Below are 18,528 nucleotides of genomic sequence, written 5' to 3'. Positions count from 1 at the left end.
AAATTTTGTTTTCTACCAGTTTTCACAAAGCCTGCTCCCTGACTTCTGCATCTGTTGGCAGTATGGGAAGGAGAGGGGCACCTGATAGTGGGAAAATATCAGATTAAGGACTATGCAGGGAAACTGAATGTGTTCAGCTCCATGGTGCCAGACAGGAGTAAGATGAGGATGCTGAAAAGCCCAGCCCCTACCATTGCGAGGCTACTGTCTATCATCCATAAAAATGGTGGGAAGCTAGGATGCCAGCTGAGTACAGAGCCATTGCTTACTACCTTTGGATCTATGTGATCTGCAAGGAGAGGCCGAAGGAGCAGAGCTTGTTCTATCTGGTAAAGAGGAGGCTAAGGGACAAGCTCGTAGCTGCCTGCAGCTATTTGAAGGGTAGCTACAAGACGGTGAAGCAAAGCTTGTGATGTAAGAAGGAGCCAATGGCATGGGAGGCTCAGCTTGGGACAGGTCACTGGGGTGCGTGTGTGTAATCTCCATCCTTTGAGGTTTTCAAGACATGTCTAGACAAAGCCATAGGTGCTCTAGTGTTGACAGTAGTCCTGCTTTGGGTAGGATGTTGGACTAGATATTACTAGAGTCCATTCCCAGCAACACTTCCGTAGCTCTTTGATTTTCTACTGTCCCTATCTACACACTTCTGCCCTTCCCTTATGCAACTTATGGCACTCCTCTGACTTAACTCAGTAACCCGTCAGAAAGGTACTGAACATTTTGTCAGCAAGCAGGGAAAGAAAACTTCCTTTTCAAGAGCCTTCAGTGGCCACACTGACTCCACCCACATCCCAGGACATCCTCTGGAAAGCCCCTATCAATACCAAATCTCCCATCACATGATCATCACCTCTTTACTCCTTTGCTCTGTACGGGAGCTTTTCTCTGTGAAGTGTTTCCTCTTTGCGTCAGAGTAAACTCTTGAATTTCAGACAAGTGCTTCACTGTTACTTTAGTACAGAGCCTGGAGAAAGTTTCTATACAGGATGCAATTCTTGCTACTAAAGTCAGCCACCTCCATTCAGTCCTTTCACAAGCTCACAGGAGACCTAATTCCCTCACTACTCCTACAGAAAAGCTGTCCCAGAACTGCTCCCTTCTAATAATTTGAATCTTGTTTCTGATTTCCAGAAAAGGGTTCCTATTAATTTGCTCTGTTCTAATGTTCTTCGTAAGCTCATGTAGCTTTTTCGTAATAAGGGAGGGGAAGACAGGAGAGGCATTCCTCACAGCATACATTTGCTAACCAATTCAAGGGCCATTAGTTTCCGCTCACATGCTAAATTTTCATCCCCCAGATACTGCAATCTGTACACAACCCATGTTATCTTTCTTCTGTACAAATGACCCAGACTGCACCCAATAACAATGATAAAGCCTCCCTATTGCCAGTGCCCTTTCACAGCCACACTAAGAAAAGCAAATTGTAAAAATTAATACTGACTAAACTAATAACAACTGTTTTTCTCCTCTAATATATATTGCAGGATTCCCCTTGACTATGTCCTAACAACTGCTTTTTCCTCCTTGCAATGTGGTATTGCTGCTTCAAGTTCTGCTAGAGCAAGCTCAGTTAAGTCCTTCATGAAATAAAGCAGGTCTGCACAACATGTACTCTGTGACGTTGTTCGCTTGGCTGCTTGTTCTGTGACTTTCCATTGCAGACGGACAGATGTTGTTGCAGGGAAGTTCCCTGTATGCAGATTCCTTCTCTTAAAAATACAAAGAATTTAAGGTAACTATCCCCTTGATGGTCAAGCTACTGGACATCTGCCATGGGAATAAGCAACTGCTATCAGGCCATCGCTACAGACCAGCTGAGATACCAATGACTTGGTACTCCACAGTAGTTTTCTTGTGAAATACCAGATAGTAAATAGTGCAAAGAACTGGGGAGAGTGGAAGGGACTCTTACAGACCACAGTCAGTCATGTTCACAGTAGTAAGGCTGTGATTCCAGTGAAAACTACCTTTTCATTGGGTAATCATAGGGCAGGACCTGGGTAAGAATACAATGAACACAAACAGTCTTCTCTTGTAAAGAAAGAGATGATGAATGAAAGTAAGGGGAAAATATAGGAGTACAGAAACCATAGTGTAGAAGAGGTGAAGTCTACTTAAAGGATTTGGATGGGTATTTGGGAAATGGGAGTGATGGAGCTGACACAACACTTCAGGTAAACGCCAGCTCTGAGGCAAGTTTGCAAGTGCAGGAAAGTAGGGTGCCAAGCAGTAAGTAAGGCATCATACAGCAATAGTTAAGTAGCATTGTTGAAAGATCTCTGTCCTAAGCAAGCTGTTCTTGTCATGGAATAAGAAATGATGCAAATCTGTCCCATCAATTGTGGTCCCAATAGCTTTAATAACCTGAGTTGCCACCCTATTCCCTTGCTCTGTAATGGCAGAAAGCTTTTAAGTTGTGTGTTACCGTTTTTCATTTTTTTTTTTTTCATTATTTCAAGGAGTTAACTCATAGAGGGGCCTGACAAGTACCACAGCTGCCACACAGGAAACAGCAGGAGCTCATAGCTGGGAATGGAGGAGGAGAAGCCGAGACTCCTTTTGGAAGCTCTGAGACATTTATTGGCTCACTAGTATCTCCGTGAGCATTTTAAGCTGACATGTATCAGCCCTAGCAAAAGCAGAGAGCCAACCCACTTCTCTCCTTCTCTTCGCTTTCTATGCTCACAAATTTATATGGTTGTGCAGTAGGGACCAAAGAACTCATCCAAGTCAAAGTATTTTAAACCTTTGCTTATTGTTGTTGTTGTCTAACTTGGTTCATTCTAAAGGCAAGCAGATCCCCTCCCTTCTGCAGCAAGATAAACAGAAAATGTTTGGGGAACCATAATGAAAGGAGTAAAATTATGGAGTAGTACCAGAAATCAAATATTTATTTGGAGTCCAAACACATTTCTCTTCATATTTGATGCTTGTAAGGTTAAGTGAAGATAGCTTTGGTCCTTCTGAAATCAAGAGAACTTTTCAATGTAGCGTGGGGGACACAAATATCACATATAGCACATCAATGAATATGTAACAAAAAGGCCAAAAAAGAGGGTATTAAGGAATGCTCCTTTTCAGGCATTTCTTGAAAAAGCATTTTAATATCTGCCATGATTTTATTTCTACTAGTCAAAAGTATGACAGAACTTGTCTGTACATTTTTTAACATTGACTCTGATTTCGAAGAAATATAACCATTTTGCTCATTTTTTTTTCACTACCCTCATCACCTGTAGCTATTCAGCAAAATGATCTGACCAATATATTAAAAATCTGCCTTACCAGCTCTACCAACTGCCATAAAAGACAAGGCAGTGCTCCTTTTAGTGAACTGGCCGTCACATTTTTGCTTTCCTAGAAAGTATATCAATGTGTAGAAGATAGCTGATTTCTCAAAAGAGTTTCATAAGGTTGCATCACTATAGTAAAATTCAAGATTTTGCATGGAAAAAAAAAGCAGCTACAGAGCTACAGGTAAGCCAAAACACGAAAACAGCATCTGCTGGCTGTGTGAGAGCCCTACCAAAAGTATAGAAGTCAGCATAGAAGGTAGGTTTTTGCATTTTTTTTTTAACTACTTACAGAAGGAGGCAGGGAAGTCCATAGCCTTGTAGAATTTACATGCAAGAGAGGCATGCTCACCCAAATAAATGTACGTTTTACAGAAAAATTACACTCACCTGAAGACAATAAAAATAATGTGAAGAATGGAAGTACTGAGTTCACTAAGGCTGTGAACTTGTACCTACATTTTGCTAAGATACCTGCTGGTAATGGTAAGAATCTTTTTTAATAGATGATCATGATGATGTTCTTTTACTGGAGAACAAAACACTTGAGGTTTGTTTTAGAGTGAGAAGTTAGATTTATTAGATCTCTGCAAGACAAGTCCTATGAAGCACTTGGAAGGAAAAGGGATGGCCAACTTGATACGAAAAAAGAAACAGAGGGTAAAAATTCTTCAGTCCTTTACTTTTCTGTGGCCTCTTTCCCTGGGATCTATGAGCACTGGGCAATTAGAAAGATAAGGTAAACCAACCCAAGAAGAAATCAGGATGGGGTTTCAAACTGTACAGTTTTGATGGTGTAAGATCTATTATCACACTGAGATGGGACCGCATTCTGTTGATGATAAAGAAACTGAGTCTAAAGACTGAAAAATACTGCCTGTATCTGAAATGAGCAATTTTGAATGCTTCACTGACAAGTGGAAAGTTGTTCAACTGGGGCTACAGCTCCTTGCAATCTTTTTATCTATATTCACAAGGAAACTTTGAAAAAGAAGTGTGTGTTCGTTCTTTTAGACCTCACACATTCATTACTATTGCTGTAACTAGGAAGCCGCTGACAGACCAATGTGAAATTAGCACCTTTCACTGGAAAAACAAATATAATCATGCGACCATACTATTAAAAATCCCAGTAGTGTACTGACACCAGAAGAAGCAGCCTCTAAGATGATCACATGACCACTGAGGAGACCCAACTTGCCACTTTTCATGAATACAATTCCCTGAAGAATATAGCAGGATTTTCTCCATATCGGAGAGATAAAAATGTTATCTTTATCTTCACCTGCATTATATTCAAGAAAAAGAAAACTGTAGCAAATTAACTAACATCAGCAGCCTATCCAACAGGAGCTCTAAGACACTTATGTGGACTTCAGTAATGTAACTTGTAAAATATTGCTTTTTACGTAACGATGGTAATTTACACATACGCAGTAACCCTTATTTAATAAAAGCAGACTATCTCTGGGGAATTAAATCTTTCAGAAATAACTCCTCTATGGAATAATAGAATTATTCTCACAAAATTCATGCTTAATATGCACATTTGTTTATACAACAAGTGCCAGGACTAGTTTTCTTAATGGGAAAGCTATATTCCTTGTGAATATAGGTAAAAAGATTGCAAGGAACTGTAGCCTCAGTTGAACAAGTTTCCAATTTTCAGTGAAGCACTCAAAATACATTCAGCTCCTAATTCACTGCAAACAGAAAGTCTGTTTAAATGTCTTCATGTTTACAAAAAACATTGCAATTATTCCAAAACGACTATCAAAGATTGTTTTCTAAGCTTACATTGTCAACACACTACTTCAAAATATATTTACCAAAAGCTGCAGCTAGCTCTTAAAGTAGCATCTCAGAAAAATTTTTAATTTTTCATCTGCTTTCTTACTTGTGTAAACACACAGGAGTATTACCTTCCAAATTCCTTAAGAAATTTGATTGTCCCCAGGTCACTCAGGACAACTGCAGGTCCTTGAAGCCCGCAATGTGTGTGCACAGATAGGAATAACAGAATGAGACATGGTGCGGTATGGCTGAGGAGCGTGCAGCTCTGTTACCTGCGAAGAGAACTCTGCTAGGCTGAGGAATTGTCACAAAAGCGTCTTTCCTACTTTCTAAATCTGGAGGCAACCCTCTTGGCTTTAACGGAATCTATTTGTCTTCACTATCCCCCTCTAGTTTGGAAGCTGAAGAGATGCAGCAAATGCTTTGCTGTCTCTTATAATTCAACTAACTTATCACTACATTAAATTTTGCTATTTATTCATTTCCAGTTTTGTGACTGCAGTCACAGCATTCTAGGTCATTGGAAGCAATGGTATCAGAGCTGCTTTTTAAAACTAAGGTACATTTTTAGCCACACAAAGCAAGTGCTCACACACTGCTTTTCTAATCATTTCTCAGTTCTGTGGCATACGCACATTTACTCCACCCCATTTCATTCTTGAATTCTCATTCAATTTTCTTCCTTCAAACTGCTCAGATTTTTTTTTTTTTTTTTTTTTTTTTTAATAACACCATGTTTGAAACCCTGGTGATCTAGTGGAAATACAGCTGCCCAGCTTAAAACTGAAAACTATAATCTCAATGAATTTAATAAATTTAAATTTACTTAGGCCTTTTCTTTATCAAGGCTTGGAAGGGGACAAATTCAGCCCAAAATGCTCTGAAAATATGAGAACTAGAGACAGAAACACACTAGTATCTCTTGAGGCATGTTATTTGAAGCAGTCACCATGTTTGTGAAGTCTGCAGTTAATCTCTTTACTTCTTTTGAGTTCTTTGTATCTAAATATGTTTTAACATGATGCAAATTTACCATTAAAAAGTATATTGAATTAGAGCTGATACCACTTCAGAATACTAGCTAGTTCAGGTGTCTGACACTGTTGCATCATTTAATCTTTTTAATCCTACCTTACTTTCTTTTAAAAAAGCTAATGAAAAGACTCATGCACCATATCCTTTCACTACAGGAAGTGCAGAGTTTAGAGAAATGAGATGACAGGAAAGGTATGCAACAAACAACGTATCGCCCTACTTTCAGCTGAACTTTTAACCTTTTCAAGTAACTTCTGCAAGTGTGTGAAGATGCCATTTCTGCTCAGTATGGATCATAACAGAGTCCTCCAGACACATACATATACACATATATATATATGTAAATACATTATGTATATACATGTACATGCACATATATATATATATTATATATATATTTTACGGATAATCTTCTTCATTCTTGCACCCAACCAATATTCAGGGTTCAAACAAAGTGTTTTCCAAAGTTTTCTTCTTTTTCTTTCCATTGTTACTTCTAAGATTATAGCATAAAAAACAAAGCACCCTAACAAACCGCAAACTGTCAATAAATAAGGAACTGTGATTGCAGCTTGCTCCTTATCATCCTCAGAGTTTGGAAAATACCACTGGCACAGCGTACAGATTCTGGGCCTCAGAATGTATGCAGAAGTAAGGCAAGAATCAAGATAAAAGAGCAAGTAACAGGTCTTAAAATATTAGATAACTTTTCTGATTAATCTTCAGGTTAGGTTTCATTCATTATCCAAAAAGGTAATTCAGGGAGCCCCAAAACTGCACTGATACCTCCCTGTGACATGAGTCTCTTGGAAATACATTGATGAATTTCAAACACTTATGTTGTAATATACACTCTCTCTTGGAAGCATCTTCTTCCTTTTAGGGGAAAGATAACTAGAACTTTCCTATCACGAAATAGAGTGCTTTTTACCCATACTAATTCGTTAAAGTCTGCAAGGAAGACAGAAAATGCTACAGAATAAAATTGAATCCTTATCTGCACTGTTTCATCAGTTTGGTAAGCTATCTACAAATGCATCAAACTTCATTGTCCAAGGTATACAGAATGGTCCCAAATTCAATTACTACAAGCAAGCCACATTAAAGCTGCCTAAAAGAAATTAAGATTTACTATACAGTAAACAAATGGGTGAAAAACCGTAATTTATTGAAACTCATAACTCAAAAAATATAAGATGCTGTAGTGTACAATATGTTACACAAAGCACCCTAGGGTGCACATTCAAGTCAAGTAATAACTCCATCACCCCCCAAACCCTGGTACCCTAGTACTTGTTCCATATACAATCATGCACATTTACTCTGTAAGAGGAAGCCCCCAGTATTCTGATGTGTTAAATAGCACCAAAATCAGCATAGTCCACTTTAAAAAACTGGGGAGCTAAATTAACTTGGCCAGTACTTTCGACAGATATTATACATTCATGGAATTAAACAGTCTAAACTAACCTAAACAGTGTGTTCTGTAACAGTTTCTGTTCTAATTTGAAGTTCTCCCCATATAGCAGTAGTGGAGGCAATCTGTTCTAAGCAAAACTACTTATGTACTTCCTACACAAAGCTCATCTGCCTTTTTTGTTGGAAATAAGTCTATAAGGGGTGTGGAAAACTTGGATCTTTCAAGAACAACTACTGGTCTTAAGTAATGAAGCTGTTTTAAGGCAAGGTCTCCACAGTCTGTTAATGCCTTGTCCAAGATAGCCCTCAAGTTTTCTAAAGAAGGGGCAGATGATGATTCTGAAATCAAGGGCTGGATTTCTGTTAGCTGCCCGTGATTGCTTTGGGGTACGATTACATTTTTTTCATTGACAAAGCTGTTCACTGGCACATCCCTTTGAGAGTCTCCTTCTTTTTGTAAGATTCCATCAACTGGAAACTGTTCAGGAGACTCCCATTCCACTACCTCATCAAAATCATCATCGTCGTCATCTTTTTCTTCACTTTCCTGAATAAATTTTAAAAATGAAGATTCAAATCCCATTGGTTTATATGTCTTTAAATCAAATGGTCTGGACACTGGATGCTTCTGTAATTTGTCTTTTGTAGTATAAAGTATATTTCTTTTTGCATTTTGGTTAACTGCACTATGTTCACATCCTTCTGCATCTTTCTCTCTTGGCAACTCTAACTGTAAATTGGAGAAATAAGAACCATTTTCTCTTTCACTACTTTCAGATAAATCTCCAGTTTTACACATAACAGACTCCCTTAAGTTATGCTCTTCAAAACAGCTATTTTTTGAACTGTGGTTATATTTTAAAGTGCCTGAATACATAAAGGCACTCGTATCAAAACTCACACCGCTTGCTGGACATCTCTTTTGCTCTTCATTGCTTACATCTTGATGGTCATGATCTGTATTTGGAACGGGAGATTTTTCACTCTCCTGCACATACTCAGAACGAGCTGATTTCTCCTCTTTAACTTTTAGGCCTTTTTTATCCAAGCCTAAAGCTGCTTCGGAGTTGGAGGACTGTTTTTCTATCATTATGCCACATTTAACACAAACGACAAGTTTTTGAATCTGTTGCTCTATATACATATTGGTCATCTGATGTGTGCGTTTATAATGCCTCACTATACTGCTTTCCAATTTCACAACAGACAGACATCCCTGAACCATGCAAGGGTACTGGGTCTGGTTAGACTTCTCTTTGCACATTTGTAGCGCTTCCTCTTTTGTTTTGAAATTAATCAAATGCTTTTCTTTACTTTTGCTAATTCTTTTAGGTTTTTCTTTTAACTGCTTCCCATTCTGCTTGTTTATGTCAAAACTGTCTTTCAAGTAATTTTGTTCATTTTTATCCTTATCAAGATTATCTTGCTCCTCTTTCTGATTTCCAAAGAGACTATCGTAATACTCACTATGTCGAAAATACACATGTTGGGAGTAATGACTGTAATTTGTGAAAATTCGATCACAGCCATTAAGGTCACAATGAATTTCAAAATCTTTGTTTATTTTTTCTTCATTGGCATGTTCTTCTATCAGGTGCTGCTTTAGCTTATTAAAAGTATAAAATACAGCAGGGCACTGGGCTTGGTTACAAGCAAATCTTGCAGATTCAGTTTCAGAAAGCACTTTTGGATCCTCTATGTGTTCATTGTGGAAGTCACTACAATGCTTAGCAAGGGCTTTAGAACACAGAAAACGCTTACTACACTCTTTGTACTTGCATGCAAATATTTTTTTACATTTGACAAGTTCCCTTTTTGTTCTTGCTTTGTCTTTTTCTAAGCAGAGCTGTTCCTTGTTATACTGGTGAACAGTCCTATAATGGCGAATCAAACCTTTCTGGTTGGTAAAAGCAGAGTTGCAACTTTTATGAATACAATGAAATGGTTTGTGGTACTTATGCAATATGTAACATAAGTTTCCTTTAGCAACCGTTCTTTTGCTTCCTCTTCCCTCCCTTGCCTCCAGTTCTTCCCTATGACTGTCCAGAGAAGCGATGTTAGATGTTTTTCTTGTTACATTATTGTCTGTTTCTTCACTGGACTCCAAATCAGTTTCAGAACTACAGTCTTCCTTTTTAGGATGATAAAGCTGTTCAGAGTGGTCCGAATGTTCAATGAATTCAACCTTGGTTGCGGAGACAGATGTTGAAACAGTGTTATGTATATCCTCTGCACATAAACCCACATGATCAAGTTTTTCATTAGAGCATACCTTGTGTGTTATCCTCTCACAGCCAATTTGATGTTTGTTTCTATAGTGAATTCTAAGGTGTGTTTTTCTTGTAAACGATCTTTGGCAAATATGACACTTAAATGGCGAGTACCGATGCTGGAACATATTTAACTGAAGAACCATTTCCTTTGAATAGTTATGTTTTTTAACATAATGCATTAAGAGAGCTTCTCTGGTCACAAATTCACAAGTACATCCTTGGCATTCACAGAAAAATGGTTTAGCTGCCAGCTGAGTAAGATACTGGCTAGGTAAGTTATCATCTTGCTCTTGAAATCGAAATTTTGAGGTAGCTTCATCTACTATTGACTCAGGGCACTTGGCATCCCTAGATGAATAGGACTGTAAAGTGCCCAAAAAAGGCTTGTGTCTTGAAGAATTCTGAATGTTAGAATTTTTTAAGCTTAGATGTTTCAAGCCTAAAAGTAGTTCCAGCATATTGTCTTCAATATTGGATACTTTAGAATTGTCATAAAAAGACGTTTCTGGGGAAGAAGGACAATTTTCTTCTTTCAGGCCACTGTTTCCTTTAGTGTTTATATTACAATACAAGCTTTCTGGAGAATCAGCATTTGTATCTGAATTATGATCTATCTCTGTACCAAAGTCTCTGCTATCCTGAGTGTCACTCAGCAGATTCAGGAAGTCTTTTGTTTTCATCTCCATCTTTTTTTTACCTTTGAAGTTATATGGGTGGACCCTGCGAAGATGTTTTTGCATACCTCTGGCATTTTTGTGTGTTGCACAGCATCCTTCAAAACCACAGGAAAAATTTTTTCCATCAAAGCAAACTGCCTCATCAGAGCACTGTTCTTTCACATCTGCTGAATGGAAGACTCCTTCCTGGGACATGAGAAAACCTGGAACTGTTTGATTGTGAGCCATTGTTTCAATCAGTAAAGGAGACACCTGGCTTTGGTTTATAGCTGTGCTGTGGTTCCCACAATGAACACTGCAGTTACTTTCACTGTCTAGATCTTCACTGTCAGAGAGCGCTTCTTCCTTTATCTGTGGAATTTCCTGAGAGCTTGTCAGATCCAGGTTTTCATTCAGACTGGAGTTTTCAGACTGTTCAACCAGTTGAGATTCTGGAAGATAACTGAATTTGTCTTTTGAAACAGACTCTTCAAGTTTCACTGTTTGCTTCATTTCCCCATTTGACACTGCAATGTTATGCATCGCAAGGTGGTTCTGAAATTCAGTTTTTGAATAATAAAACTTTTTGCAACCAAAAAAGTTGCATGTGTATGATGCATCTCTGAAATGTTGTGCCTCATGATGGTAAAGTTGCCCCAAGTCACTGAAAACAATATTACAGCCATTTAGTTCACATTTATAACGAAGATCATCGTGTGTCTGTTTGTGATTAAGAAGCTCATTAACTGACCCAAATCTAGCATAACAATCCATTGACACGCACATATAAGGTTGAGGACCACAGTGTACTCGTTCATGCTCCCGCAAATGAAATGATGTCATGAAATGTCGGCGACAGAAAGCACATTTCTCTCTCCTGTTTTTCATATCCAAGTAGTGTTTTGCATTCTCATCATTGTTTTGATGTTCAGCTTTCAGATGTACACTTAAATATTTAAACTGTTTAAATACTCTAGAACAATCTGTTCCAGGACACGGATAGATGTCTCTGTCTTGCAGCTGGCAATTTTCCAATTGGCTAAATGTGACGTATTCATGTGCGTCATTTTCAAGTTTTTCAGACAGCTGTGGCTGATGCAGCTTTTCCTGAAGTGCTGGAGAGGGGCTGCTGGAAGTTGTTGTCTTTTGTGGCGATCTCTCTTTTTTCAGGATTATTTTCTTTTTAGGTCTGTGCGTTCTACTAGGTGGCATTTTAACATGTTCCATTACATGCGGTACAAAAAATTCCTTCCTCTTGAACTTTTTTGTACACACTGGACACGTATAAATACCATCTTCCATATGCATCTTAGAATGATGTAGTATTCTAGCCTCTATACACTCCCTTTTGCAGAGCACACAAAAAAATTTGTACTGAAGCCATCTCTGATATCTTTCTGAAGAACCAATTGGTTTTTTTACTTTTGCTTTTTCTTTAGGGTGATTTATTGAATCTCTTCCATCATAATATTTATGTTCTCTCGTATCATCATAGTCACTTAAGAAAGTATCTAAGATGTCAGTTTCATTCACTGACATATTACAACTTGCGTCATCCTCAGAATCAGAAGCTACTTTCCCTAACAATTTAAGGCAATGTCGCTTTAAAGTCTTCCAGTCCCAAAATTCGGGATCAAATGGCCAGTATGCTTTTAAAGCTAAGAGGAGCTCACAACGGAGTGAGTTTGGAACCAGTGCATTTTCTTCATCAAATTTTTGATCTGGTTGCATATACAGCTCTTCCAACACATTAAATCCACCCAAAGTTGGCTCAAGTAAAAATTCAGTGAGTTGACATGCTCTTCTAACTTCCAGGTCTTCTGGTAAAAGGCATGCAATTGTTTTACACACAGATGTCTTCATTTCATCACTTCCATTTGATCTGATCTGAAGGGCTCTCACACATAACAAAACTGACACAGCAAGTCCTGCTTCTTCTGCCTGTTGGAAAAAGAAACACAAAACAAAAATTAATTTTCTTTGGTAAATATATTCTTTCTAGAGCTTCTCTCTGAAAGAACTACACCTACATTCTGGAGGCTTCCTGACAATATGAAAGATTATGAGGACAGACAGTCTCCAGGATTTTGAATGAGATTCCAGCATCCAATAAACTACATCCTACTACATAGTCAGAACATACTCAGACTGTGTTAAATCCCTGAGTCAATTACTGTACTCTAAAAAGTTGAAAATTATTTTACATGAGGAAATTGTTCTACTTTTTGAAAGCAAGGTGATCTATCTCACATTTAGCATGCTCTGTGGAGTCACACTGACTACCTTAGACATTGAACTTGGAGGCTGTGAAACATCCTTCCATCTAACTTCTGTCTCTCTCCATGGACTGACTCTCAGTCATAACTAAGTCAGATGGCTAAAATAATTGGTGCAAATCTTCTACATAAGCTCTTCCTGCAGCATCCACACAGGATATTGAGAATGTCTGGTATACTGTGTATAAGGAAATTAACATAAATTCACACCCTGAAAAAAAATACTGTAAACAGTACAAGCAGTATGGTAGCAGAAAAGTTTCCTCATGAAGATAACCGGCATTTAAATTCCAAACATCTTCCAAGAAGTCTATTCAACTTCTTGAAATACTGCTCAATTGTATCAGGAAGCTACCTACAAAGATTATCCATACGTTGATTTAAAAACAGAATATATTCCAGATTCTACATAGACAAAATTGAAAGTTACTTTGTTCCAAAAGTTGACAAGACTAACTTTGGGGAATACAAAGTTTGAATGCATGAAGTAACTATTTAGTTATCATTTGTAAAGACAAGTAATGGTTAAGATTTATGAACAGTGTTGAGAGATGATAAAAAGAACATTAATTAGTATGCATGCATAAATATGTACATGTTAGTAGGTGATGAAATCCTGCAAAGAAAAGAAAAAAAAACATGAAAATTGGCAAATCCTCAGTTTAAGACAGGACTACATGCACGTTCTTTTCTCATACGTACATATCTTAAGACAGTGCTTTGTATTCAACAACCTCCTACCTCATCCAATGGGAAGAGTCTGAATAGCGCTCAATGAAAGGGAAATCTACATAACACCTCTTCTCAAGCTTGTGAAGGGTATTATCCTAAACACCATTCAAACTTTATTTTGAAATAACACTTTATTTGATGTAATTTTCCTTCCTAGTAGAAACACTGTATTTGGACTGCAGCATATGAACTGCGCAGACAATGATTTCCGCCATAAACACCTACAGGTCTGTGCCAAGAAGTTACACAAGTAAGGTTATGCAGGTTTTTACAGCATAAAGGTATTTAAATTGTTTGTAGCTATACCACTCTAGTGGAAGAGTTCTTACTCTGTAAACTTGCTTAAATGCCTTTCCAGGCAACAAATATTTTTATAATGGAACAGAAGCATCTAGAGAAATGCTGGTTCCTCTATAGGTTATACAATCTTCTTAGGCAGATAAGGCTTTATATAAACAAATTAGTTCCAGCTTACTCCTAAAGTCCTAAATCAGACAATGCACTCAGTCCTATACTATTTTTTTTTGTGCTGAACTCAAGATGTCTTTGGTTTGATTTCCAGGATGTGCTGAACATCTATACAGCCAAGGAGTTTAATGTTCAGGCTCACAGGCATTGCCAGCCGAACACCAGACTGAAACTATGTAATTTACAAATACATCTGAAAGAGGTGGAGAGAGTACTCCATCCCCAAAACAAGTAATCTTAATCACTTTCTCAGTAAAACAAATCAGCAATAACAGGAAAAGAATATACTACACTCATGACCCAGATCAATAATTTAAGCACAAGATAAGCTTTTTGCTGCCACACTATCTGCAGTATTCATTCACTGCCCGTCTTCTCTAATAAAACATGGATTAGGGTACTGCATCATCCCACATGTATCCCTGCTTATTTCCTTAGTCCTATCCATTTTAGGCAATTTTTAGGCAATATGGGGAATTCTGAATTCAATCTCCACAGCAGTTTCCATTGGCTAATACAACTACACCCATACCTACCCAAATAAGAAAGGTCTGAGAGAATTAAAGATCTGTTAGAAGAATTAGCAAGCTCTTCACTGTGCATGGGCTATTGGAAAACGTGATACTTTTAAATTCAATAATAGTGTTACTTTGCTATAGAGCACTAAAAAGCTGCTTTCCCAGAAGAAGAAACGTTCATAGGGTCTTGCAGAAAACAGAGGAAAAAAAACAGGTACATAATTCACAGTGTATCACAGTAACATAAGCACACATTGCCACACATTTTGAAAGTGGAAATAAGCCCATTTTAGAGAAAGCGGAAACAAAAATTTCTCTGTACACAGCACTATCATTTACATAATGGAATTCATCTTTGCCAAATTAGAGTGGCAGAATCTCCTCTACGCTGTTTCAAAAGGACTATCACGCAACCCTCTCATTTCTCTGCTTCTTTTGACTCAGAAGTAGATGTTTGATACTTGCTCCTCTCCTATCAAGCCTCCGTTGGTAACTCATTTGGTTCATGGAATTAACTCCAGACTGAAGAGACTATAATTTATAGAATTCTAACTTCCAGACAAACAAATCTGAAGCTGGAGAGAAGTTTAATTGAAAAAAGGAATCTCATCCGTTTTCTCCATAATTCAGTTGATACTTGAATTCTGAATTAACTCATGTCCATACAACGATGCAAAAAGCTGAGCATTGGGGAGTACACTGGTAATTTGAACATTCACAAAACTGAAGAAGTTCCTGTAGCAAATTCTACTTTACATATCCAAAACTATGATTTTCAGCAAGAAATATCTGGAATCTTCCAGAAACAATGACAGTTTTAAAGTAGAAAACTCTGCACTGCATGCAATTTAACTTCTGTGATCTGAGTAATACAGTTATTAGAATAGTTAAGTTCTCACCATTACCAGCAAGCTAATTTTTCCTCAATTTATACATACATTAAGGAGGGTCTCATTTATTTTCTTTCATAAATGTCCTCCCAAAAAATCTACTCCCACATAGTGATTAGGCACAAAATATTTGAGTTTAGCCAATTCAACTGTCAAGAGCAGCCAAAGGAAAACAGAAACATTCTCCTGAACAACTATCCAGACTGAGCAGAGGAATAGGGATAGCTAGCTTATAAATAGCATCCTATATTTGACTCCTACTAGATGGATCAATTTCAGTGTTTCCATTTCTTATCAAACAGAGCTTCCCAGCTTTTTAAAAATTACCGTTGAACATCTCTTGAATCTTTCTGTGCCTATTTGGAGATAGGATCAGAACAGAAGGTAGAAGTCCTAACATGAATGCACTACAGATTTATAGGATGAGGACATATCTTCAAAGTACAAAAATCTTTCTTTGGCAAAATACAGTCATCCTGTGTTTTAAGAATAAAGAACAACCCTTTCACATTGATTGAAGGTCACTTAAATTTGTGTCAAACTGACAAAACTACAGTGGGTAGGCATTTTTCAGATATTTTTCATTACTAAGTGATTAGGCACTTAAGCTATATTTTTCATATCATTTCAATGAAATTATTAACAAAGCAATAAATTAACTTCAATAGTTGTGGCTGTGTTCAAGGATTCCAGACTGCAGCTTACTTACTTCAGACTGTATGACTCTTATCAGGAAAAATAAATGCTGTAGCGTTTTGGCAATAATGCCAAACTGACGACATCTTTCCAAGAAGGAATCCAAAGAAGGATCAATTCTTCTTTGCAATTTGCTCCAGAAAAGCGTCAGCTCCCTGCAAAACATTAGAAGCAGATTATAAGCACATTATAGATATGCATAATTCATCCAGAATCTACACAGTTTAGCTCAGAGTTGACACCACAAAAATTTAAGTGTTAATAAAAAGCAGCAAATGCTTGAATCAGGTCTCTGTCTCCTAAAGATGCTGCAGAAAACTGTTTTGTCATGTCTTACTTTTAAACAGGCATGACATCAAAAGAGTCCTGATCAATAATCTGTTATTTAATGGGAAGAGACATTAGCAGTAGGATTCATTTCACTTTGTGCAGACATCTACAGACAAGATCATCGCCTAGACTCCCTCCACGGTCAAGGGATGGGGGGCAGGAGGGGGAAAGCACTTGCAGATAAAAATTTATAATAGGTAAGATGATTCACAATATAAAGTTGCCAGCTTCCCCCCCACTAGGCAGTAGTTTAGATGCTGACACCTGCCTTCAAATGATACAACTCCCACTCAGTGCTTTAAAAGACAGCTCTAACAGAACACACTTTACAGAAGTGTTACATAAGAGATACATGCAAGCCTCCGGTTTTGCCTGTTGTCTTTGGTTAGATGCTTAACTGTTTACACAGTTCAAATACAGAGCTGTTCTGTTAAGCAATTTATTATATCCAGGGCAATACAGTTGTTGCACAGTGCAATCTGTCACTTTGCATCACTTTCCCATTGCAGATGAAGTGCCACAAAAAGAAAAAAGCAGTAGGGTAATAGAAACCATCTTTTATATGTAAAGTTTTTCATCTGCTCCTTTACTAAACTTCACCTTTGCTAACTCAAGCTCTCTATACATCAAATTATACACACTGGTTTCTAGACTACAAGGTCAACCATAGCTTCTAATACCCCCAAATCAGGAGGCATTTAGGCAGACTACACAATGAATAATGGTAAAGTTTTTGCTTCATTGCAACCCTAACCTGGAACCCTAAGCCCAGTGAAAGCAAGAAAGGGCTCGTTACAGATCTCTCTTGGGATACATTTAATGCATACAATTGCCTGTATTTACTAGGAACATGGATTAAAAAACAAATCAAACCCAAAAAACCCTCAGCCTTTCACAGTCAGAAGGGGACAGCTGAACAGCTGGTTGGAAGGCCTACACAAAACTAACCCAGGAACAGTGTAATTCTAAACAGAATTGGAGAGGAAAAAGATGAATAATTTTGACATCTAGAATATCAGTAACCTTCATGACAGCTCTTTACTCTAAAGAAAGAAGATATAAAGGTTTGTTGAACATCAGAAGAGCTAAGAAGAAGAGATGTATGACAGAAAGCTACCTCAAGAGAGCCACAGAATTAAAAGGAAAAGGTTTTACAAAAAACTTAATGCATTACTACAACAGAAACAAAATTCATGAACTGAAAATAATTTATCAAGATATCAGTCATTTTGCACATGTACTCAGTATGCGTAGAGCATTGCAAATTGGAAGAGTACTGAGAGAAGGGCTCTACTCTGGATAATCCCTTATTCCTAAGAGATGCCCATAGGGCAAAAAGGTTTCAGTGCCATCCTGTTCCTTTTCTCATGCCGTCTATTCCTTCGGCAAAGCTAGGGCAGTTTGTGGGAAGAAGTCCTCAAGGATGGTGATGCAGAAACATTCTTTGTATCGTCTTCATGCATACAGAAAGGCAAGAGAAGATATTTCTTAGTATTCAGGTAATTCTCTATTTCAAGTTGATCTGAGGCAGGGACAGCAGATAGGGAAGAGAAGGAACTCCAGCCATGCAGATATCAAGAAACAAAGTCTTATTAGTATAGCAGACCAGAGAAGTTTTTTTTAAAAAGTTGTACTTAGCTGAAGCTCACATTTAGTAGCACTCGGGTTAGCCTTAAAAATTACATTTTATTGATAGATACATTTTCTGACTGCTTGAGGATAAGGCAATCAGCTAATTCAGACCTACTATTTAAAACATCACTTCCTAGATACTGTCCTAAAGACAGTAGACACCCTCAGTGAAAAGGGAAATTGTATCTTAGAAGTAGCATTAGGTATTATTTTATGATCATAAGCAGCAGTCACTGAAGAAATTTCCTATTTTCATGAGAAGGAACATCTACAAACTAAAGTTTGCCTTCATCTTCAGCTGAAAAAAAAATGAAGCTTTGCACCAACAAAACTAGTTCACAGACATATCCATGTTTTGCTAATCTCCTCTTGCAGGTACAGATTTGAGGCTACAGGATAGGCTAAGCTAATGAAATAGATGAACCACTCCAAATATATGAGAATAACAGATTTAGGCCACAGTGGACAATTAGCACTGTGCCATCAGGCAGATGCTACAGTAGTGAAGAGGGG

General features: G+C 37.7%; 1 protein-coding gene across 3 annotated transcripts in view; it reads right to left on the bottom strand.

Moving 5' to 3' along the window:
• Positions 1 to 7,272: 7,272 nt before the first annotated feature.
• RLF (RLF zinc finger) overlaps positions 7,273 to 18,528 on the bottom strand; it is a 54,972-nt gene continuing 43,716 nt past the window's right edge. For all 3 annotated transcript variants that reach the window (XM_062594199.1, XM_062594200.1, XM_062594201.1), the window contains 2 exons: positions 16,067 to 16,208; positions 7,273 to 12,414 (listed from right to left, as the gene is read on the bottom strand). In XM_062594199.1, coding sequence (XP_062450183.1) covers positions 7,687 to 12,414; positions 16,067 to 16,208 — 4,870 coding nt within the window. In that variant the 3' untranslated portion in view covers positions 7,273 to 7,686. The remainder of the gene's footprint in view (positions 12,415 to 16,066; positions 16,209 to 18,528) is intronic.

Source organism: Rhea pennata, chromosome 23 (assembly GCF_028389875.1).
Source record: "Rhea pennata isolate bPtePen1 chromosome 23, bPtePen1.pri, whole genome shotgun sequence".
NCBI classification, from domain to species: Eukaryota; Metazoa; Chordata; class Aves; order Rheiformes; family Rheidae; genus Rhea; species Rhea pennata.
Note: the sequence above shows the minus strand (reverse complement) of the source record. Positions and strands in the feature narration are given on the sequence as shown.